This window comes from Leucoraja erinacea, chromosome 25, assembly GCF_028641065.1.
Source record: "Leucoraja erinacea ecotype New England chromosome 25, Leri_hhj_1, whole genome shotgun sequence".
NCBI classification, from domain to species: Eukaryota; Metazoa; Chordata; class Chondrichthyes; order Rajiformes; family Rajidae; genus Leucoraja; species Leucoraja erinaceus.
In genome coordinates this window covers 24,672,463-24,697,143 of record NC_073401.1, presented here as the reverse complement: position 1 = coordinate 24,697,143, position 24,681 = coordinate 24,672,463, and the positions used below count along the sequence as shown (strand labels likewise).

Here is a 24,681-nt window from a genome sequence, read left to right as displayed (position 1 = left end):
TATTTTGAAGAGTCGTGAAACCGACAACTGGAGAATTAGGAAATTACTGTATTTTGTATCAGTCTTCACAATAGAAGATAACAAAATTACCAAAATTAGCAGAAATTCAAGCAGTAAAAGAGAAAACAGTTGAAAATAGCAGCTAGACTAATGGAAATAAAGACTGAAGCAGTCCACCATATATTAGCTTTAAAATGAGGTGGCTGCAGAAATATAGATGTACTGTTCAATTTTTACTTTAAAATTTCTTGAAAGATTCCGAAAACAGCAAATGTAATACTGCTATTGGAAAGCGACAAAAGAAACAGAAAGCCAGCAGGTGACCGGCGTAATCTCATAGTCAGAGTGATACAGCGTGCTAACAGACCCTTTGGCTCAACTTGCCCACACCAGTCCCATCTACACTAGTCCCACTTGCTCGTGTTTAGCCCACATCCCTCCAAATCTGCCCTATGCATGTACCTGTGCAACTGTTTCTTCAACGTTGGGATAGTCCCTGCCTCAACTATCTCCTCTGGCAGCTTGTTCTACACCCTCACCACCCTTTATGTGAAAAAGTTACCCCTCAGATTCCTATTAAATCTTTTCCGATTCACCTTAAACCCATATCCTCTGGTCTTCGATTCACTACTATATAACATATAACCATATAACAATTACAGCACGGAAACAGGCCATCTCGACCCTTCTAGTCCATGCCGAACACATAATCTCCCCTAGTCCCATATACCTGCGCTCAGACCATAACCCTCCATTCCCTTCCCATCCATATAACTATCCAATTTATTTTTAAATGATAAAAACGAACCTGCCTCCACCACCTTCACTGGAAGCTCATTCCACACAGCTACCACTCTCTGAGTACAGAAGTTCCCCCTCATGTTACCCCTAAACTTCAGTCCCTTAATTCTCATGTCATGTCCCCTTGTTTGAATAGGGCAAAAGAATACTCTGGGGCAAAAGATTCTGTGCATCGACGCGATCTATTCCTCTCATGAGGTGCTGTGAAGCAGCAGTTCTATTAATGTATGCCATCCCTGTATGACGACACAATAGGACTTCAGGGGTTGATGGTCATATATTTGCATCAACAGGCAATTTGTTAACCGGGGTAAAAGAATGGTAAAGGTTTAAGAAAGGACTGCAGATGCTGGAAAATCGAAGGTAGACAAAAATGCTGGAGAAACTCAGCGGGTGAGGCAGCATCTATGGAGCGAAGGAAATAGGCAACGTTTCAGGTCGAAACCCTTCTTCAGACTCACTTCCAGGCTATTAACCTGTGTGATGGTGCAAAGACCAGTACAGCACAGGAACAGGCCCTTCGGCACACAATGCCTCGGCCAAACAAGATCAACTCTTATGTACCTACTCGTAATCCATATCCCTCCATTCCCTGTATATTGCTGAGGCATCAGCTATATACAATCTATAATAATGCCCCAAGGGACCTTGTATTATATGTAATTGGTGACAAAAGGTGCATGGGATAGTAAGTCATGATGGTGACAGTCATCAAAAGATATAGACAACATAAATGTGACTATTGTAGTATAACAAGGGAACTGCAATGTGGCCCACATCAGCAGGAACTGCACTGCAGGATACAGAGAAAAACCTCATTTTGATTAATAGGGTTATTAGCAAGGGTGTCAAAGGTTATGGGGAGAAGGCAGGAGAATGGGGTTGAGAGGGAAAAATAAATCAGCCGTGATTGAATGGTAGAGTGGTCTCATGTGCCAAATGCCCAAATTCTGCTCCTCTGATGTCATATTTGCAGAGGTCAGTGCTGTGTAGTATTCAAGAGCTGATGGCTGTTCAGGATCCTGTACATTCTTCGTAACAGTAGTAGCAAAATTAGAAAGGAGCCAGGGTACTGTGGTTACTAAATGTTTTAAGATCCAGGATCCTCAAACACAAAAGTTGCCATTAAAGGCTGACGTAACAGAATAGAAGGGAATCAAGAACGAGAGGACATAGGTTTAAGGTGAGGGGGGAAAGATTTAAATAGGAACCAGAGGGGGAACTTTTTTTTTTTTTTTAAACCACAAGGGTGGTAAGTATATGGAACAAATGCTGCTGGAGGATGTTGCTGAGGCAGGTATTATCACAACTTTAAAAACATTTCGACAGGTGCACGGATAGGATGGGTTTAGAGGGCCAAATGCAGGCAGGTGGACTGGTATAGTAGATGAGTCATATTGGAATGGCATGGGCAAGTTGGCCAAAGAGCCTGTTTACACACTGTACGACTATGACTCATTGGAAAGGTAAACTAAATTAATGCAAGATGGATGATGTCCAAAAGTGGTGAAGCTTAGCTGCAACTGCACACAATTTTATGGAACCTACAACAGAAGCATTGGTTTCAGTCTCTAAAGAAGGTTAATCTTAGAGATGTTGCAGAAAAAGATCACTAGACTGATCCCCGGAATGAATTTGCCTTTGGATGAAAGTGTGCAGACTGGGCCAATCATCTTGAGTTTGGAAGAGTGAAAGGTGATCTCCAACACATGCAAAATTCTCAAAGGACTTGACAAATAAATTCTGAAGGATATTTCCTCTCGTGGACAAGTCTAGAATCAGAAAGCAAATGTTTCAAGATAAACAATCAGCCACTTAAAATGTCAAAGAATGAGAATTATCAGAACTATCTACCTCAAAAGCCATCTATATAAACAATTTGAGTTTCACGAAATCTAATAATTCGGAATTCAGAAGTAGAGTACCAAATGGCAACATGTGTTTCAAAGATGAAATCATACATTGCAATTGGTCACAAACATGGTGATGGCTAATTATTGCCCCAAATGATTAACAAATACCCCATTTATGCACATGCTTAACTTTGCCTAAAATATAAAGGAATTGCTTCCATCACGAAAACCCAACAGCATCTTGTTCCACTCCATTTTGTCCCACTCCAGCTTTGCTGCCACATATGCAAAAGACAAATAGAGGAACAAAATAGCAGATACGAGGCATATAACTCAAATATTGGAAATAAAATAGAATACATAAAATGCTGGAATTACACTGTATCTGGTCATCTCCATGTACAAATTAACATTGGCTCAGATTATCTGCCAGCACTGATTGTGCTTGCTATTGACCTACAAAACATTCAAATTTACATTGGACAGATACCCAACACATCCTGCTGCTCAGGATTGACCAACCCTCCATCGCAATCAGGGCCAATTGCACAAATCCTGTCACGTGGCACCAATGCAAGGAAATTGCAGTAGTTCCTCACAGAACTGAAGCATTTTCTCACAAATCCAACTTAATGTCTCAGGTCAATGACTTTATCATAACTGGAGAAGTGTATTAAAAAAAAATTAAGTGTCATACCAATTCTATTGTCCAGTGCACCGATAGTCCAGACACCTCACACACTCTCCATCACTTCAACAACTTGATCCCTTTGCTCCCATCGACTCATCTTTACATGGATATCCAATCTAGTTACACTTCCGTTTCCCATCAGCAAGGCTGCCCCGTTTCTTCCTAGAACAGAGACTCAACACATGTACCTTCCTCCACCTGGTGGAACTTGTCTTTCCCTCAGCAACTTCACCTTTGATTCCTCGCACTTCAAATCAAATTCATCGGCCCCAGCTTTTTGTTAGCTATGTTGAACATTAATAAACATACCCTGGCACTCTTTCGCTGCTACATAGACAACTGCATTATGGTTGCATCCTGCACCCTTGCAGAAATTGACAACTTCAAGTTCCACCCTTGCTTCTAATTGATTAAGACCATCTCCGACACCTCTCACTGAAAAGCTCTTTTCAGATGACCATCATTATTGTGGTGCCAAACAATGCATGAAAGGCGCCTTAATAACCAGTCGAGTGACTCAGCCATCCACTATCATGAAGTACTTCGAGAGCACTGCAGACAGGTTCGATTCACTGCAATCTGCCTACTGCTGTAACAGGTCCACAGCAGACACCATTCTATACCTAATCCCTGGAACAACTGGATAACAAGGACACACGTCAAACTTCTGAATTATTGACTTTCTCCAGCCTCAACACTATAATTCCAACTAAACCCTTTCCAAACCCCTACACCTAGACTCAGCATATCTCTGCAACTGTATCTTGACTTCATGGCCCACACAGCACCTTGAGTGAGGAGACAGCAAAACATCCTCCATGACAATTCTCAACAGCAGTACCATACAAGGATGCTTTCTCAGCTCCTTACTATACTCCTTATGCACTCAACTAAATAGCCAAATCCTGCTGTAACTCCATTTACAAGTGACACCACCCCAGTGGCCCAAATCTCAAACAACAAACTATATTCTGCACTCTCCAGCTTCCCTTTTGCTCTCTCTATTGTACTCAAGTTTGTATGGCATATCTGATCTGTTTGGATAGCATACAATACAAAGCTTTTCACTGACCCAAAGTACTGGAGACTCTACTTTTGTTTTGGAAACTGGCATCTACAGTTTTATTTCTAAAGCTTTTCATTGTACCTCAGCACATGACAATAATAAACCTAAACAAGATAGAGTACAGGAAGGAGATTCAGAGCTTAGTAACATGGTCAAGATAACAATCTCTCCCTCAATGTCAGCAAAAAAGCTGAAGAAGCTGAACATAGACTATGGAAAGCAGGCAGGGGTACATGTCCCAATCTGCATCAACAGTGCTGCAGTGGAGATGGTCAAAAGCTTTAAGTCCCCTGGTTTAAATATTACCAACAATTTCTCTGAACATGGCTGTGAGGTTTTGAGTCAGGACAGATTTTAACTGAAGGGAAGGAGGAAGAGAAAACCTGCCAAGTGTCTACAATTTCACCCTGTCTTTGGAAAGTTGTGAAGATAACCAGGAACCATCTCACACCCAAGTCTCTCCCTTTTCTTTCCTCTCCCATCAGGCAGAAGATACAAAAGGTTGGAAGCATGTACCACCACTTCTTCCCTGTTTTTAGACACTCGAGCCGACCACTCATATGCTAATGATAAATTCCTAATCTCACAATCCACCTTGTTGCAGTCCTTGTGCTTTTTATTTATCTGCTATATTTGTCCCTCTATACTGTAAATGCAACACTACAGTCTGCCCTGTTTTCATTCTCTTTTGGACCATCTGTTTTACTCTTACACGGTACGCTTGTACTCCTGTATGGTATTTGCCCGAAAGGATGCAACTTGTCCTCAGTACACATGATAATAATAAAGCCATTGCAATAACTGAAAGCTCAGTGACAAGTGCAAATTCAGATGGTCAGTCATACAACCAGTGTTTTTATACTCGACCCAGCAAATCAGTTTCTAAGTTTCATAATGGGTCAGTGACAATTTTGTATTTAACAGTACCAGAGTGCATTCACTCTCCCAAACCAATCTTTACGATACAAGTTGGCCAAGACCCAAGGGTGCAAATTTGAATCGTTTACACTTAACCAGTACTGCCTTAGGTCGTCTAGACCGTTCTAAATCTAAACACAAATTCAGCCCAAGCCACTTGATTTAAAACAAATAAGATGTTGCAGAAAAATCGAACAATGCGGCCCGACTGTAAAGTAAGCTATTCTAGACTCTACGAACTAGACTCAACTTGAAACTGATGCAGAAACAATGGCCCAAACAGCCGATAGAACGCACTGATCGCCATCAAGTATGCTGTGTGCTCATCCAAGTGACTCAATTTAACTTGAGGTTTAAAAGCAGCCTGACAGCGCTCCCGTTGTACTACACCACAGATTTAGCCAAGACGCCGCATTCAAGTGTCGACGGTGAGATTTGGAAGCCCAACCTTGTGATTCAGGTGGCATCATAAACAATCCTGGCGAGCGGCGGCACGGTGATGGTCGGGCCTGTCATTTAACATGGGTCACCGTCTATATCTCTCTATTTCACCCATGTATCGTCTAGATTTGATGTATATATACACCATTATATCTCTAAATCGCCGTCTGTGTTTATATCTCTAAATCCGTCTTTATTTCTCTAAAGCACCATCTTTATCTCTCCTTATCACCGTCTATTTATCTCTCGTTTCCCGCTCCCCCTGACTCTCGGTCTGAAGAATGGTCTCGACCCGAAACATCACCTGGTCCTTTTCCCTAGAGATACTGTGTTTTTCCAGCACTTAATATCTATCTTCCATGTAAACATAGGCAGGGCGAGGGAGGGATGGGGAGGGGCAAGTGCGGCCAGCCCCTACCTTGTTTGGTTTTACTGTCCGGGGGCGGCGCCTTGCTGGGCCCTGCCGAGGCGGATCGTGTAGATTTCTTTTCCATATCTGGATTTTCCAGCATCAGCTTCCGACAGCTCAATGGGAACGACCGGGCTGGTTGTGCCAACCGATTTTCCACAGCGCATCGCGTTACTAGGCCTGACTTCAATCTTCATCATGGCGACCTCTGCATCGTGACCAGTCTGGAAAATGGCGAAAATAAAACAACAAGGAACAGGGGCGGAGAGAAAAACGGAGTCGGAGGGGTGGGGGACGAACTGGGCTCCGAACAAGCCCTTGGAGGTTAGTAGACGGAGTCCAGTGGCTTCTGGTGACCCCCACCCCGCGCTCCTGAGGCAGGTAGGCAGGCGGCTCGACCGTTCCGATCCGATGCGATGCGACCCCTCACAGCGATGGCGACAAGTCGCCAACAAGCGCCCGCAAGACGGATGCGCACCGTTTATATAGACTCAGCAAACCCGCGCGTGCGCTCTTTGTGCCTCCGAGCTGAGGCACCCTGGGAAATGTAGTTTTTCCCAACCCCCCCCCCAACCAATCACAAACACAAGGGGGGGGGGGGGGGGGGGCTTGCAGATGCTGGGGTTGGCAAACTGATTGGATAGCGAGCCAAAACAAAAAAAGCGTTTTCACTGTACCTCGCTACACCTACACAATAATAATAAACCTAGCTCAGCAGTTTAGATGTGGCCTTTGTGGCTAAAGGGATCAGGGGGTATGGAGAGAAGGCAGGTACAGGATACTGAGTTGGATGATCAGCCATGATCATATTGAATGGCGGTACAGGCTCGAAGGGCCGAATGGCCTACTCCTACACCTATTTTCTATGTTTCTATGTCAGGCAACATCTCTGGAAGTAGACACAAAACGCTGGAGTAACTCAGCAGGACAGGCAGCAGCTCTGGAGTAAAGAAATAGGTGACGTTTCGGGTCGAGACCCTTCTTCAGATTTCATCTCCAGAGACCATGAATAGGTGACATGAAGTTTACCACTTTGTGTCTCTGCTTTGGTTTCCAGAACTTTGTGTGTCTATCAGTGTTTCTAGCACGTTGTGTCTCTTTTACTTGTTCCCAATGTTCCACCAAAGTTGGATGGCCAATATTCAACACATCCCCTCCTTTCTCTTTTTCCTGAAATACACAACCCCATATCTCCAACTCTCCCACCCCACACTCCCTTTGCCCTCCGCACCCCGTCCCCTTCCACATAAATTTAGGTAGGTTTAGATTTATTATTGTCAGGTGACGGTGGTAGTGAAAAGCTTGTATGCTATTCAATCTATTCAGATAATACTATACATAAATACAAGCAAACCAAAATTTAAGTAGAATAGGTTGAGCAAATGAAAATATACAGAGTGCAGAATATAGTTCTCAGCATTAAAGTACACCAGTTCCAGTGACAAAGCGCAATGTCCGCAATAGGGTTATTGATGAATCAGACAGTACCCTAGCTTATGGAAATACCATTCAGAAGCATAGTAACAAGGGAAGGAAATGTTCCTGAGTCTGGTGGTGTGTGCTTTCAAGCTTCTGTATCTTTTGCCTGGCAGGAGTGGAGAGAAAAAGGAATGACCAGGGTGGGACAAGACTTTAATTGTGTTGGCTGCTTTCCTGAGGTAGCATGAAGATGGAGTCATTGGTGATTAATCTGGTTTGGGTGATGGACTGGGCTACATCAACAACTCTCTGCAATTTTGTGCGGACTTGGGCAGAGTTGTTCCCAAGGAGGCAACCTTTGCCCACCAGTCCCAGAATACACCCACATCTCACCTCCCCCCTCTCCTTCCCCCTATATCCCCCCTATGGCTTTACATTTCACTTCTTTTCTCTCTTGATTTACCATGGCCAAGATTGAATTGTACTCCAACTGGAGTTGTGTTATCCGGTCAGGGACCAGTACTGGAATTAGTTTAAATTGAGATTGGAATTCGAAAGGAATGTTTTCAAGAGTTAGATTTAGCTCTTAGGGCTAAAGGAATCAAGGGATATGGAGAGAAAGCAGGAACCGGGTATATTGAATGGTGGTGTTGGCTCGAAGGGCCAAATGGCCTACTCCTGCACCTAATTTTCTATGTCACCCATTCTTTCTCTCCAGAGATGCTGCCTGAGCCACTGAGTTACTCCAGCACTTTGTATCAAAGAGTACCTATTATCATGGCAATCCCACGTGACTTTCGTCTGCCCCGGAAGCGGATTCGCGTCCCGGGTCGGGGTCAGCAGTAAGATGGCGGCCTGCAGGTTGCTGCGGTTGGTGGCAGCGGACTCTCGGGGTGTCACGGCTTTCCTTGTTTACCGGCGGAATCTCGCACCGCGCGTCGTGGTCAGGGCTCATTCCGGCAACGCCGAGCAAAAAGAAACACATTTCGGATTCGAGACTGTGGCCGAGTCGGAAAAAGCAGAGAGAGGTGCGAGTGCGGGGGGTTCGGGCTCCAGCGGGCAGGTCTTTGCTTGAGACCGGGAGATAACCTGAGCCGGTGCTGCCCTTCCCAACCATGCGATGTCAGTGCGGGCTTGGGTGGTGTTGGCGGTTAATGTCAGTTGCGTGGTAATGTCAGCTCCTTTAGACAACTTAGGGGGCTCATTTTCAGCGGATCCAGACAATGGATGGAACGAGAGCACAACTACGGGATACAGAGGAGACCGCCCCGAGGAGACAGTAGGGGGGAAGCCTACTCAGGGGTGATTTATATAATTTTTTTACACAATATGTGACAATTTCATGTAGTTTGGTGACTAGGGTCACGAAACGGTAGAATAAAGCTCCTCGCCCCACAGCCTAGTTTTCTAAAGAAAGTGGACATCTCAAATGACATAGAATGTGAAGCCTCCTCTTGGGAGCAGATGCGGCAGAGATGGAGAAGCTGAGAGTGCGGGTTTTCTTGATTTCTTCCTGCCTCCCTTTTCTTTAATCTTGCAGTGTCACTCGTTGGTTCCAGCTGATAGCTTGAAATCATTGACAACTAGGAGCAGACACACTGAAGACGATGTGTAACTTTGGGGAAGTAGGGAGATGGTTCACAGATGGTGAATTTGAAAATAATATTAATGTAAACCAATTTTAAGATGTATTTAGCTTGGTCTGGATGCACTGATTTTTTGACACGTTATGGCCAATTGTAATTTATTATGTTAGCTGAGTCATTGCTGAAACTAAAATCTGGTTAGTTTCTCTTTCACTTGATTGTCGAATCTAGTCTTAAAAAATAATTTTAGGGTGAGCGTGAGAATTGGGCGAAATGCGTGATTCTCACGCTCAATGCGTGTGAGTTGACAGCCCTGCTGAACACTTATCTTCCTCTGAACACTTCTGCCAAGGACTACAGGATCTTCTGGTTGCTAACCATTTTAACTCTCCTTCCCATTACCAGAGTGACCTTTCTGCCTTGGATCGCCTCCATAGCCAGAATTAGGCCACACCCAAATTGGAGGAACATAACCTCATATTTTGCTTCGGTAGCTTCAGACTGAAGAAGGGTCTCGACCCGAAATGTCACCCATTCCTTCTATCCAGAGATGCTGCCTGTCCCACTCAGTTCCCATTCATTTTGTGTCTATCTTCGGTTTGTGTCTATATTCGGTGGCCGATTAGGAAAGGGGGAGATGCAACGAGACCTGGGTGTCGTGGCACACCAATCATTAAAAGTAGGCATGCAGGTGCAGCAGGCAGTGAAGAAGGCGAATGGTATGTTAGCATTCATAGCAAAAGGATTTGAGTATAGGAGCAGGGAGGTTCTACTGCAGTTGCACAGGGTCTTGGTGAGACCACACCTGGAGGATTGCGTACAGTTTTGGTCTCCTAATCTGAGGAAGGACATTCTTGCCATAGAGGGAGTACAGAGAAGGTTCACCAGACTGATTCCTGGGATGTCAGGACTTTCATATGAAGAAAGACTGGATAGACACTGTTTGTACTTGCTAGAATTTAGAAGATTGAGGGGGGATCTTATAGAAATTTACAAAATTCTTAAGGGGTTGGACAGGCTAGATGCAGGAAGATTGTTCCCGATGTTGGGGAAGTCCAGAACAAGGGGTCACAGTTTAAGGATAAGGGGGAAATCTTTTAGGACTGAGATGAGGAAAACATTTTTCACACAGAGTGGTGAATCTCTGGAATTCTCTGCCACAGAAGATAGTTGAGGCCAGTTCATTGGCTATATTTAAGAGGGAGTTAGATGTGGCCCTTGCGGCTAAAGGGATCAGGGGGTATGGAGAGAAGGCAGGTACAGGACTGAGTTGGATGATCAGCCATGATCATATTGAATGGCGGAGCAGGCTCAAAGGGCCGAATTGCCTACTCCTGCACCTTTTTTCTATATTTCTAAACCAGCATCTACAGTTCCTTCCCACAACAAAGTAATGGGAGTGAATTAAAAAAATTGACAGACTCAAAGTAAATATTTACCCAGTTCAGGTAGAATGTATCATGTTGCTGAGTCAAGTGTGAATCAGTGACAGCTTCACCCAAAATCTTCCACTCCATCATGAAGGCTGGATAGAAAGTGACGATTATTAAAATTTAAATTACGTTTTACAACTTAATGGAAACACTTGTAGAAATTAAGATGTTAAGATGTCTTCCCACTGGACAGGGTATTTGGGTGCCCTACTTTCTATTCCTTCCTTTGCCATTACCACCAAAATATGTTACATTATATATTTAATTGCTATTTGGTAACATCATTTTATGTATAATGGCTCCCAACTTTGACAATGCACTTCAAAGGAAAGTTTACTTTGCTCAGCAGTTTGTTGCATTTCTTGCATATACATGCAAGTTTAGTCCTTTTGAGGCCACAGGGGGAAAAGAAGGTTAGAAACACTACCAGATATGACCTTCACTATGAAATTTGTTTTATTTACAGTTTACAAAGTATTTGAAAATGTTGCTGAAAAATATGATGTAATGAACGACGCCATGAGCTTTGGCATTCACAGGTTGTGGAAAGACTCACTTCTTCATACAATGAACCCGCTACCTGGAACCAAATTACTTGATGTAGCTGGGGGGACAGGTACAGTAATTACTCAGAACTTTGCGCAATGTCTCTATTCTATTATTGTAATTTGAAGGTCCTGCAAGTATTGACCAGGTTGTTGGTTGTTTTCCCCCTTCTCCCGGTGCTGGCAATTATCTGTGAAGTGCCCTGTGGAGGTGATTCATGTTTATTTTCAGATAACATTATCTAATTAGTATCTAATTTGCAGTGCTTCTTTGTATTATCAGTGGAAACTGCAGCACTGGGGGAAACCCACGCTGTCATGGAGAAAGTGTGCAATGTATTGTGTATTATATTACCTATTGAGTAGCTGCAGAGGATGGCAAAGTGGTGCAGCAATAGAGGTGCCGCCTTACAGCACCAGAGACCCAGGTTCGATCCTGACTACGGGTGCTGTCTGTATAGAGTTTGTATATTCTCAATGTGATCGCGTGGGTTTTCTCCGGGTGGTCCGGTTTCCTCCCACATTCCAAAGACATGCAGGTTAATTGGCAATCTGTAAACTGTCCCTAGTGTGTAGGATAGTGTTAGCGTAAGGGGGTGAATATTGGTCGGCGCGGACTCAATGAGCCTAAGGACCTGTTTCCACGTTGTATCTCGAAAGCCTAAAGTCCGAGGGAATGCATGTTATTTGTAAGAATTCTAGGAAACATTTTTCCTTTTTGCCTTCTCATTTGGCATGATTTTGCAGTTATTCTTCATTCTGCAGTGCCTTGTCCAATTTATAATAGTTTCATGGACTTGTATAATAATATTTTCCGAGCTCTACCATGCCTTCCACTGAGGTCTTCAATTTCAGCAGGGGATACTATTTAGGACAAAGTATTTTTTCCCTTCCCATTCCCCCATCGCAAATAAACTGCAGTCAACTGAGATCAGCGATGGCTGGTGTATAGTTGCTCCAATTTTGTCCAGCCAACATCTCAGGCCCGCTGAGGGGCATCAAACCACATTCACTATATTGACTCAAGATCTAATAAAGTTTATTTTTTGCTTTTCTTTTCCCCCAAGGCAGATTGATTTAAGCTGGCAATAGTGTTTTCAAATAATAGTCCACTTTGAAGCTGTTAGACCAGGATTCTAGCTATTTTTATTGATGATTGTCACCAGGGTAAGAAGCTTCTTGGCATGCTACATAAAGGATAATGAGGTATTGAAAATCAGCAGAACCCTAAGGACTAGTTCTCCTGCAAGTCAGCATATTAGGAAGAGAAATTAATAAATGCGATATAAATGAGAATTACCTACAACTTTAGATTGGGGTCAAGTAACTTTGTAGGTTGGCTGATCTACCTTTCCCTCTCAACCACATTCTACTGCCTTCTCCCTATAATCCCTTACACCCGTACCGATCAAAAATCTGTCAATCTCCGCCGTAAAAATATCCATTGACCCGGCCTCCACAGCCATCTGTGGCAATGAATTCCACAGACTCGCCGCCCTCTGGCGAAATAAATACCTCCTCATCTCCTTTCTAAAGGTGCGTCATTTTATTCTGAGGCTATGGCCTCTAGTTCTAGACTCTCCCACTAGTGGAACTCTTCCCATTCCTATGATATTTTACATTCTTATTGACAATTGGTTTAGCTAGTTATGTTAGTTAATTGATGATCAATTCTACAGTAATGTGAAAGCATCTCATCACTCTCCTCAGTAAGGCAATTTGTGAATTGAAAATATATTTGGGTAATCAGATTAGCTGTTGGGCAGACTCTTTCTGAAGAACTGTTGGGTTGGATCTTTAAGAAGAGCTGTTTCTCATTGAGTTAACTGCTTTTCCTTATCTGTTTTCTTCATGTGCGAACCCAAAGAGTACCAGGAAACTACTTAGTCCGGGTACATCACTGGTGAACCCACATCGGTCTGCTTTGCTGAAAGCACATCAGTTCAGCAAGCAGCGTTGGACAGCTGTCAGGAATGGCTGATATTTAACAATCCTCAACCAGTTACCTTGCTGTGACCTTATTACTGTGGCGTGTTCATTTAACCCTGCATGGTTTGAAGACTGAATCTGACAATTTTTTTGGCCTGAACAGCTGTACCTCAGAGGGACTGTGCTTTATAGCATAACACATAGAAACATAGAAAATAGGTGCAGGAGTAGGCCATTCCGCCCTTCGAGCCTGCACTGCCATTCAATATGATCATGGCTGATCATCCAACTCGGTATCCTGTACCTGCCTTCTCTCCATACCCCCTGATCCCTTTAGCCACAAGGGCCACATCTAACTCCCTCTTAAATGTAGCCAATGAACTGGCCTCAACTACATTCTGTGGCAGAGAATTCCAGAGATTCACCACTCTGTGTGAATTTTTTTTTCTCATAAACATAAGGAGGGTTCCAGGAGATCCAAAATTGCTCTGTATTTCTTCAGGAGATATCGCCTTCAGGTTTATGGATTATGTAAAATCACAACAGGAAAGACAGAATCGGCAAGCAATGAAACTTTACCAGAGTCCTTCGTGGCAACAAATCAACGATGCTTATGAACAGCAGATGGAACCAAACTCAGATTTGCAATCAATGGCAGTAATCTGTGATGTTAATAAGGAAATGTTAAAGGTTGGAAAGAAAAAGGCAGAACGGTTGAACTATACCGAAGGTAATCTAAACTTAAAAACCTGACCTTTTTTTGATATTGACAATTTTGATATTGTGTCTGAATGTTCTTTCTTGTTCTCTGATTGTTTGTTGCTTGCAGGCTTGTCCTGGGTTGTAGGAAATGCTGAGGAGCTACCATTTGACGATAACAAGTTTGACGTTTATACAATTGCCTTTGGAATTAGAAATGTTACGCACATTGATCATGTGAGTACCTACAGAGGATCAACTGCGACCGAGTTGTGATCAAATCTGAGGTGAAAACTTCCCTTTGCCCCTTTCTTATATCCATTCACCAATTCAATCAATGAAAATATTGTATACTATTTTGGAGATATGTTCATAAGTGATAGGAGCAGAATTAGGCCATTCAGTCCATCAAATCTACTCCGCCATTCAATCATGGCTGATCTATCTCTCCCTCCTAATCCCATTCTACTGCCTTCTCTCCAAAACGCCTGACACCTGTACTAATCGATAATCTATCTATCTCTGCCTTGACCTCTGGTCCTAAACTTTCCCATTAGTGGAAACATCCTCGCCACATGAAATGCAAGAGAGGATGAAATGCAATGCATTTGAGCCAATATGTTTATTTCTTCCTTTGGAAACAATGTCTCCAAGCTCTTTCATCCCAACCCAATGATGCAGCAGAGTGTCCACAGAGGGACATCTAACACTTAATGTTTTTCCATTATCAGGTGTTGCAGGAGGCCTATCGGGTTTTGAAGCCGGGTGGAAGGTTTCTCTGTTTGGAATTCAGCAAAGTACAGAATCCAATCGTTTCCAGGTAGTTATTGCTTATTAGTATTAATGAAGGAGAAAATAACTGCAGAAAAATGAACTGCGTAACTTTCACTGCTAGAAATCTGTACTGGATCTACTGAATGGTCTGCCAGCATCTGTGGAAAGAGAAGCACAGTTGCTGGAGTAACTCAGCAGCTCAGGCAGAATCTCTGGAGGATGTGGATAGGTGACGTTTTGGATCGGGACCTTTTCCAAGAAGACATTCTTGTGTTTCCATCTTAATTTTGAGATTAATGGGCCTTCAGGCTTATGTCAGAACTGGTCAGTTCTAGATGCAACTAACTCGCGCTTCCTCTCATCAGAGATACTATCTGACCTGCTGAGTACCTATAGCTCTGTCTGTTCTGTAACTCAGTCCTGGTATTTGTATTGACTCTTTACAGCCCTCCCCCACCCCATTTTTACTGCTCCAGGCAGGTCAGTTGTGATTTACTATTATTTTTCAGTCTTTTTCAAGATTGTATTAATAGCATTTGCATCACCAGGACAATCTTGGATTCCATCATTTTTCAAATGTTGCACCTGTCGATTTTGGAACTTTATGATTGTACCTGTTTTCTTTTGCCCAGGCTTTACAATTTGTACAGTTTTCAAGTGATTCCTGTACTTGGGGAAGTCATTGCTGCTGACTGGAAATCCTACCAGTACTTGGTAGAAAGTATTCAGCGTTTTCCTGATCAGGTAACGTTACCATTTAGATTTTTTTTTAATGGCTACTGCATCTGGATTAGCTGGGCAAGTGGGCCAAGGAATGGCTAATGGAGTTGTGTGTGTAAGTGCAAGGTATAGCATTTGAGAAGACAAACCAGGGCAGGACCTCACAGTGAACAGCTGGGCTCTGGAGAGCGTTGGAGAACACGGGGAACTAGGAGCGCATGGTTCCTGAAAGTGGCATCACAGGTAATCTAACAAAACAAGTTCAATGTTTTCCTTATATCTCTCACTTTTTGCCAGTGCCATGTGTGAAAATGGCACGTGGGCTTGGTAGGGTGGTGAAGAAGGCTTTCGGTGCAATGGCCTTCGTCAGTCAGGGAATTGAGTACCGAAGTTGGGACGTTATGTTACAGTTGAACAAAACATCGGTGATGCCACACTTGGAGTATTGTTTTCAGATTTGGTCACCCGGCTAAAGGGAAGATGCCATTAAATTTGAAAGCGTCCAGAGAAGATTTGTGAGGATGTTGCCAGGATTTGAGAACTTGAACCATAGGGAGAGGTTGGGCAGTTTAGGACTTTAATCCTTAAAGCACAGGAGGCTGAGATGTAATCTTACAGCAATGTACAAAATCATGAGAATAGATAAGGTGAATGCACAGTTTTTTCTGCCCAAGGTAGGGTAATCAAGAACTAGAGATCATAGATTTAAGGTGAGAGGGGAAAGACTTAATAGGAACCCGAGTAGAAACCTTTTTAGTAAGAGGGTGGCGGGTCTATGGAACAAGTTGCCAGAGGAACTAATTGAGGCGTTACAATAACATTTAAAAGAAATTTGGATATGTCACAAAGTGCTGGGGTAACTCCATGGGTCAGACAGCATCTCTGGAGACCAGACAGGAGATGTTTTGGTCGAGATCCTTATGCAGACTCAAGGTATCACGTCGAGACCCTTCTCCAGAGATGCCGTCTGACCTGCTCATTTACTCCAGCACTTTGTGTACTAACCAGCATCCACAATTCTTTGATTCTACATTTTGTTAGGTACATGTATACAAAATGTTTAGAGGGATATGGGGCAAATGGGATTCGCTTAGTCAACGTGGATGAGTTGGGCCGAAGGGCCTGTTTCTGTACTCTGACTCACTTCATCCTGAAATACTCTCAAACTTTCCTTTCCAGTTTATGCAGTCAATCATAAAACCAATTACTATTCAACACATCTGGTGCTTTTTTTGTCGTCTTTATTAATACTGAACAATTTTCTTGCATTTCTTGCAGCTATCGTGTCACCAGCTAACGTTTGTAACTGGATGTGCTAAAGCGAACTAAAGCGAATGTGATATGAGACACTGGGTTTGCTTTCACTTGCATCTTTTAATTTCCAGGAGGAGTTCAAGGCAATGATTGAGGACGCTGGATTTTACAAGGTGGAATACAAGAACTTGACCATGGGGATTGTCGCTGTTCACTCGGGATTTAAGCTCTGAATTTGAAGTGACTGAAAGAAAATCAAGATGCACCATCACATAGCACAATGCTTGGTGCAGAACTAGTTACAGATAAGTTTCAGTGAGGTAATTATTTATAAGCAGTCAAACAATTGGTGGTAAAATCTAACAAGGTTATACTGCAACATTGTTTAATTGTACTCCACTTGTTGTGTACTCTAATTGTGCAGGTACATGTTACCTGCTCTAGGGTTTGTGGTTTTCCTCCATGAGGATGTGCTTTCTGGTATCACCAGTAATTGGTTCAAAATGCCTTAGGCATGAAGAGACATTTGACACAGAGACCCAAGCTTTGGAAACAGTCAGATTGCTATTAAAACTGACATCCAAGTTCAGAACATTTTAATATCGAGGATTCCAGCAATTAAAAAGTTGAATGACACATTTATTTTGTACAAGTACATCTTAAAGTTGTTTATCAATGCCTGCAGGATCTGTGAAAGCAAGTATCTATCATTTTGCTTTCTCCACATCTGGCATCCTAAATTATACAATCAAATTAAGACACCAAGATTCTTATTAACACTGTTTAACCTGACCATCTGAGAAGATGGAGGATGGTCTTCATTTCCATGCATCTTGAGAAGGAGACTGCCATTAACACAAAACTTACATGCTTATAATTTACAAAACCAACCTTGGTGGTATAACTAGCAATGATAATGGATCAGACACTCCTTTTAAATTTAGTCAAACGTGTGTGTGTGTGTGTGTGTGTGCACTTTTATTCAAATTGCATCTTTCATGACGTTATATACAAGGTTTTTGTCGTGTAGTATTGACTGAAAATATTTATACAATTTCTTGGTCAGAAGTGTTTTGATTTGATTGTAATGACTTGGGTACGTTCTTGAAATGGTGTGAGATCTCTTTTGCAGTCTCACTCGACCTCTCCAAACTGAACTGTTGATCCTCTGAGTGCTTCTGATGCTGCTAATGCCCCACAGGGTCTCATAGATGTATTGTGTGATGCTGATTTATCTGTCCAAAGCAAGTGATAGTTCCATGATTCATGGTTGAATAAGTAATCACAATATGAATCAGAAGTTTCTCATCACGTAACTAATGTTATCGTGGACTGTCTTATCTGCAGAGACTTGGATCAATACTGGTTTCCTCACCATCCGATGGAGGTCCAGTCTAATGGGTGTGTTTTAAACCGGCAGATGGTGTCTTGAGCATGCATGTAGAGGTTGACCATGTCTGCAAAGTATATTACCTGGAGAGGGCATGTAATTGAAGACCAAAAGATGGATCCTGAGTGTGGATGCAAATCTATAAGCTCCATACTTTTTTTAATTCTCTATTCCATTTCAAGACACTACCACCATTGACGACCTTAGATAACACAAAATGCTGGAGTGACTCAGTGGATCAGCCAACATCTCAAGAGAAAAATAATAGGTGACATTTCCGAGTCATAAGAAGGGTTCCGACCTGAAATAGCACCTATCCTTTTCTCCAGTGGTGCTGCCTGACCCTCTGAGTTACTCCAGATTTTTGTGTCTAAATTTGCAGTACCTACCTACACATTGACGAGCTGGGGTCCATTTTGTATGACCAGCATTAGTTAATTAGTCAATTTGGTATTCCTCCAGCGGATATTTGCAGGTTTGACATAGTCTCAAATCTTTCTCTAGCACAATCTTTGTGACAGATTGTTGACAATTTGTTGATATCAATCAACTTTGACCCTGTTCTTCATGAGGAACGCTGTCCATATTTAAGTGTAATTTTTGCAAATATAGTAGCAATCTTATGAAAATTTCTACCAATTAAATCTGTTAAACAATAGTTTTCTATAATAAGCGTCTTCTTTAATCAAAGGTTTTTATAGCAACACAATCAATATGATACACAATTGTTTACATGATGACTGCTAAACATCTGAATGGCAAAACATTAAAAGCCACGATTGAAAAGTTGCCAAATTGGTTAAAGTATGTAACAACAATCTCTTCATGATAGATTGCAGGCGCATTCTGAATTTCAGAATGTTGAGGGATATAAAGAAGATAATTGCAGCTAAACTCGAACTGGTAGAACTCTTTATTGTAAAACCGTTCCGGATGTCAGTCTTCAGGAGATGCTTGCTCATGTTCAATAGTAATTGTCGCTCCTGTAAGCTGATCTCTGGCCCTTGCATTCCAGAGCTGACTCGATCCCCAATGTACAATAGCGACTTGCGATAGAATTTCTGTTCATATGAAATGGATATTGTGTCTTTGTCACTTTCCCTTTATACCCGCTTTACCGGTTTTTCACTGGAATGTACAGTTTACACTTCAGTAAAACAATGTCACCGAATTTTTTTAAACAGCAAGTCCCAATAATAGTGGATACATTTAATTCTGCACAAAACTTGATAATATATTGTAGAATATTGAAAATGCTACACTGCTCAATATTAGGTCGAAACAAAGAACTGCAGATGCTGGTTTATACAAAAGTGCAGGAGCAACTCAGTGGGTCAGGTAACATCTCTCGAGAAAAATAATGGGTGACATTTCAGGTTGGAACCCTTCTTTTGAATGCACTCTGGGTTACTCCAGCACTCTGGGTTACTCCAGCACTCTGGGTTACTCCAGCACTCTGGGTTACTCCAGCACTCTGGGTCTACTTCTCAATATTAGCCATTATTTTTTTGCTTAGTATAGAGATACAGCACGGAAACAGACCCTTCGGTCTACCGAGTCCGCACCGACCAGCGAACCCTGCACACTAACACTATCCTACACACACTAGAGACAATTAACTATTTTACCAAGCCAGTTAGTCTATAAACTTGAACGTTTTTGGAATGTGGGAGAAAACTGGAACTCATACAAACCTCATTTGGACAACACCCATAGTCAGGATTGAACCCAGTTCTCTGACGTTGTGAGGCAGCAATTCTAGACCCTCCTACAAACTGATTATGGGGGGAGTGGGGAAACTACAATTGGGATGTATCTGAGAAAATTATTTAACATGAAATCAAAAAAACTGAATTGTTTGAAGGGTTCCGACTCAAAACGTCACCTATTCCTTTTCTCCAGAGATGCTGCCTGACCTGCTGAGTTACTCTTTGGTATAAATCAGCAATCTGCAGTTCCTTCCGACACAGAATCTAGTAATTGTGTTTAACAGATAATGTTTAGTGGCTAGAATCAAAAGTTATGATTGCTTTTCCTCATTAATTTATTTGACCTGTAATTACCTCAAGCATTAGATAGACACAAAAAGCCTGAGTAACTCAACGGGGCAGGCAGCATCTCTGGAGAGAAGGAATGGGTGATGTTTCGGGTCGAGACCCTTCTTCAGACTGCTGTAAAGGTCTTGAGTTACTCCAACTGCAGTTCCTTCCTACACATTACCTCAAGCCTAACAGGTTGTTAGACCCATTCAGAGGATAATAAAAAGCCAATCATGTTAATGAGGGTGGAGCTGCAAATAGCACAGAGCAGGCAAGGATGGCAGACTTTTTTAAGGAAATCACTGAATCAGAAGCTTGTTTAAAGATACAAGTTTAATTTTTCGATGCATTATTAGTTTGATCACCAGTATAGACTCCACCCTTCCTGAGGTCATCTGTTGCTGGCCCCTTTTTGTCCTAGCCATCTGTCTTTCAGTCAGAAATGGTTCCAACCCAAAATGCCGCCTATTCCTTCTCTCCAGAGATGCTGCCTGACCCAATGAGTTACTCCAGCATTTTGTGTCTATCTTCAGTATAAACCAGCATCTGCAGTTCCTTCCCAGCAATACAGCTCTGCTTGATCTAATGGTTTTGGCAACATTGGAATTCCTCACTTTATACTTTGGATTCATTTTATTCAGGTGTCCTTCCTACCATATTGCTTTAAAAAAAATCTTCTTTTGTGGATTATAGATGACATTCAAGAAACGTGAAAATGTCTCATTCAACCCGCTTGGGTTGTTTGATTAACATTGACAGTGGAGTCTTAACAATAACCAATTCCACAATAGAAGCTGATATGCTTTTATGCCCATTGAAACAAGAGACATCTGAATATGCAGCAGGTCAAGTTACACTCCAAATGGAATATGACTAGCTGTAACTGGTGGAACTTTTACATTTTGAAGAGCAATAGCAAAGGTAACTTTAGGAATAGATAATTTATGCATATAATGGAATGATGCACTTTAATAAGCGAGTTCGGTATTCAGACTGTGCGTGCCCAGGTCATAGGTCACTCGAGGGAAACATTCCCGGCAGCTGACCTGCGTTTCATCTGTAGTCAGGTTCGAACCGGGTCACTGGCGCTGCAAGCACTGTTGAATTGCTTCTGGAGTTAGCGACACTATTTCTCCCTTCTCCACTGATCCATGCAGAAATCTCAGCAGTGACAATCTAATGAAACACGGTCTGGTCCCCCTCAGCCTGGGTGTATGGGTTCCATTCTCACTCTGGCTGCCCTCCCGTGTTATACAGGGACGAACCACACACCCCTCTCTTGCATAACCCCGGGGGCAGATTTGTGAGCGGAGTCTCCCGAGTGTCCCATCCCGGTCTGGGGGCGGCCGGTGATGTCCGGGGCGACCGTGGACTGACGGGACACCGGCCCGGAGCAGCGGCGGGCAGCCCCAAGCTTACAGAAGCGCCAACTCCAGCTCAACTATGTTCCAACCCCCAAGGGCCGGGGACCGTCAGCTGCACCTCTCGCCTTATCCAATGGCTGTTGGTTAACCCCCTCGGTGCCGGCGAAACCCGAGCACCAGTCATCAACGGGAATACACACAAAATGCTGCAGTAAGTCAGCGGGTCAGGCAACATCTCTGGAGAAGGGGGTTCAAGAAGGAACTACAGATGCTGGAAGATCGAAGGTACACAAAAATGCTGGAGAAACTCAGCGGCTGCAGCAGCATCTATGGAGCGAAGGAAATAGGTGACGTTTCGGGCCGAAACCCTTCTTCAGAAGGGTCTCGACCCGAAACGTCACCCATTCCTTTTCTCCAAAGATGTTGGGTACAATCAGTTATAACACGATTTTGACCGTGAACTGGCGACCAACTTAAAGGTTACTTTGGAAATTGATAGGCCGAGAAAAAGCGGTATTGGGGTAAAAATAATCTCTGCAGCCTCTTACAATACCACAATAATTTTAAAAAGAACACACTGCTACATTAGTGATGGCCATTAAAATCGACACGCAGTCGTTTCTATTGACACATATGCAAGGATACGCTATTAAACAAACAATGTAACATTGCAGCCTTTTGTAATAATAAAAATAACATTGTATCTATAAAAGGTCCGTTGTTTTTGAAAGCCCTGCGGGATAGAAAACGATTTGTGAATCTGAAAGTCTAGATTTTATAACTCAAATTTATATAATGTGGAGTTTCTCATGAACTATAACTACCACGTTGTTGCAGAACTGCCTGCAGCTCGATTTGTACTGACGCAAAACAATATTGACGAAGAATGACGAATTATTAACTAACTTACATTAGAGTACACCAAATCAGTTGATATATTTAGATTGAGTAGCCTCAGTGGTAAGTGCACAAATCCAAGTAGTCTGTAAACATATATAAAACTGTTCTAAATATAAAAATTACACGTGTAGCCATTGTAAGCAGTTTAAAAAAAAATCTTCATCATATGCAGTTGTTTTCTAGAAATTACATTCGTGAAACCACACATTCAAACAAGCTTTTTCATACCTTGATTGCGAAGATAAAAATTTCTCGTCATTCTTGAATCATTACTGAAGATAATTGTGTTTCTGAAGGTAACAGCCATAGTGCACGCTGAACCTCCATGAAACTAAGTCTTCCCTGGTACATCACTACCACTTCAAGGAAATTCATGAGTTTAGCAGAGGTACAGTTTGTATTTCGGGTTGAACTCCATGTTCATCACTAATCATTCGCCGACAACACTCTGGGTTGTAATACGGATGAGTAACCCCAAAGCTCATCTAATAAGCTACAGGCTACAACAGCTGTGGAATTTGAATTCCGATCATTATATAATTTGCAGTTTAGTTTGGGAGTAACTCAGCGAGCACTTTATGTTTGGCTTGGTATAAACCAGTATCTTAAGTCCCCTCCCCTCTTCTTTCAGTCCGAAGAAAGCTTCCGACTTGCAACGTCACCCATTCTTTTTCTCTAGAGATGCTGACTGACTCGTTGAGTTACTCCAGCACTTTAGTTTAGATACAGCATGGAAACTCGGCCCACCCAGTCACATTAGTTCGATGTTATCTCACTTTCTCATCCACACCCTACACACCACGTGCAATTTACAGAGGCCAATTATCCTACAAACCCGCACCTCTTTGTGACGTGGGAAGAAACCCATACGGTCACAGGGGGGAACGTGCAAACTCCAGATGGACAGCACCCGAGGTCAGGGTCGATCGCGCGTCTCTGGTGGTATGAGACAACGGCTCCACCAGCCCCGCCACTGTGCCGTTTCTTCTCAAAAAAGACCATTGACGGCCATAAAATTACTAAATTGTGTACAAGTCTCTCTGGTTCATTAATACTCTTCAGGGGAGAAAATGCGCTGTTCCGACCCGGTCTAGTCATGACCATTATGTTGCCAAACCAGACCGACCACCTCGTGTTAAATGAATTTGGACACTAAAGTAATTCTCCACCCAAGCAAGTTTGTAAAGGCCTCCACAAAACATGGGAGCTGGTGAGAGCTAGACTAGTCAAGCTTCATCCTGATAAACATGCTGAACGTCATTACGAATGACATGCTGAACTACTCCCTCCCCCTCAGAATCCCTGCGAACATTCCACTAATTACCACTGACCATCGGCTGATGAACCCATGCTCCATGTGCTTCCCACGGAAGAAATACTTAAAGTTGCAGAGTCACAGTTTGTATTTCGGGTTGAACTCCATGGTCATCAGCAATATTTGGGTTTGGTAGTTTGCAAAAGGTGGCATGTGAACCTTGTATGGGGTAGAGTGATCTGAGCTTGCCCTCACCCATTCACAGGATTCAGGGGCGTCTCTACACCAGTCGCCCTCCATTTTGTGCCACTACACTTCCGAACTAGAAAGATCTAGCAGCAGCAGCAGCTCAAAACTACGCAGTGTAGACCAACAACAGCATTGTAAACATTTTTCACGCAAAGCGGTGAATCTCTGGAATTCTCTGCCACAGAAGGTAGTTGAGGCCAGTTCATTGGCTATATTTAAGAGGGAGTTAGATGTGGCCCTTGTGGCTAAGGGGATCAGGGGGGTATGGAGAGAAGGCCGGTACGGGATACCGACTTGGATGATCAGCCATGATCACATTGACTCGAAGGGCCGAATGGCCTACTCCTGCACCTATTTTCTATGTAATATACCAGGATTTAAATGCCCAATATAATCTTTCACTCCACTATTACAATGGGAATCAAACATAGTTAAAAGTGCGTAAAGGTATGCTTGTAGCTGCATATCTAGAAAGTGTGCCAAAGCCACAGCACAGAACCACACATATCGAGCAGCATACAATTGACAAGAGCTAAGTGAACTACATTGCAGCTTTGTTAATTCTAGTCATGAATGGGAGGTGATACCCATGTCCAAAAAATATGAGTGCAACACAAGATGATTCAGTCACCACCTTCACCCAGATGAACAAGCACATGATCCATCTTGACCCCCCCCCCCCCAAAAAAAAATAACCCTCCTCTCTAAAGCCAGTCCAGCAGCTAATTTGCTAAAATGTGACACGGTGAAATAGCTGAGAGCATTGGATACAATTCCAGTCGTAGTATTCCAGCCTCACTGCAGCCAAGCTGCGGCTGAACAGGCACAAACCTTGAAATGTGGAAATTGTCCAGGTAGATTCTGTCCATAAAAAGGACAAATCCAATTTGTCCACTGTCAACCATCAGCAAAGTGATTGATCATCGATTGTGCTATCAAGTGGCCG

At 42.8% G+C, this 24,681-nt stretch overlaps 2 protein-coding genes across 2 annotated transcripts in view; one reads left to right on the top strand and one right to left on the bottom strand.

The window, feature by feature from the left end:
* Positions 1-6,651, bottom strand: part of rnf10 (ring finger protein 10) — a 34,299-nt gene extending 27,648 nt beyond the window's left edge. The window contains exon 1 of the mRNA XM_055655256.1: positions 6,189-6,651. Coding sequence (XP_055511231.1) covers positions 6,189-6,282 — 94 coding nt within the window. The 5' untranslated portion in view covers positions 6,283-6,651. The remainder of the gene's footprint in view (positions 1-6,188) is intronic.
* Positions 6,652-8,414: 1,763 nt separating this feature from the next.
* coq5 (coenzyme Q5, methyltransferase) lies at positions 8,415-18,586 on the top strand. Its single transcript, XM_055655255.1, has 7 exons — positions 8,415-8,626; positions 11,084-11,233; positions 13,594-13,821; positions 13,921-14,027; positions 14,522-14,610; positions 15,197-15,308; positions 16,670-18,586. Exons 1-7 carry the CDS (start codon positions 8,446-8,448, stop codon positions 16,769-16,771), a joined length of 969 nt encoding a protein of 322 aa, XP_055511230.1. The 5' UTR covers positions 8,415-8,445; the 3' UTR covers positions 16,772-18,586.
* The last annotated feature ends 6,095 nt before the right edge of the window (positions 18,587-24,681 follow it).

Coding starts and splice junctions, on each gene's coding strand:
- coq5 (XM_055655255.1), top strand. CDS start 8,446: ATGGCGGCCTGCAGGTTGCTGCGGTTGGTGGCAGCGGACTCTCGGGGT. Junction 13,822..13,920: donor ACGGTTGAACTATACCGAAG/GTAATCTAAACT, acceptor TGTTGCTTGCAG/GCTTGTCCTGGGTTGTAGGA. Junction 14,611..15,196: donor CAGAATCCAATCGTTTCCAG/GTAGTTATTGCT, acceptor TCTTTTGCCCAG/GCTTTACAATTTGTACAGTT.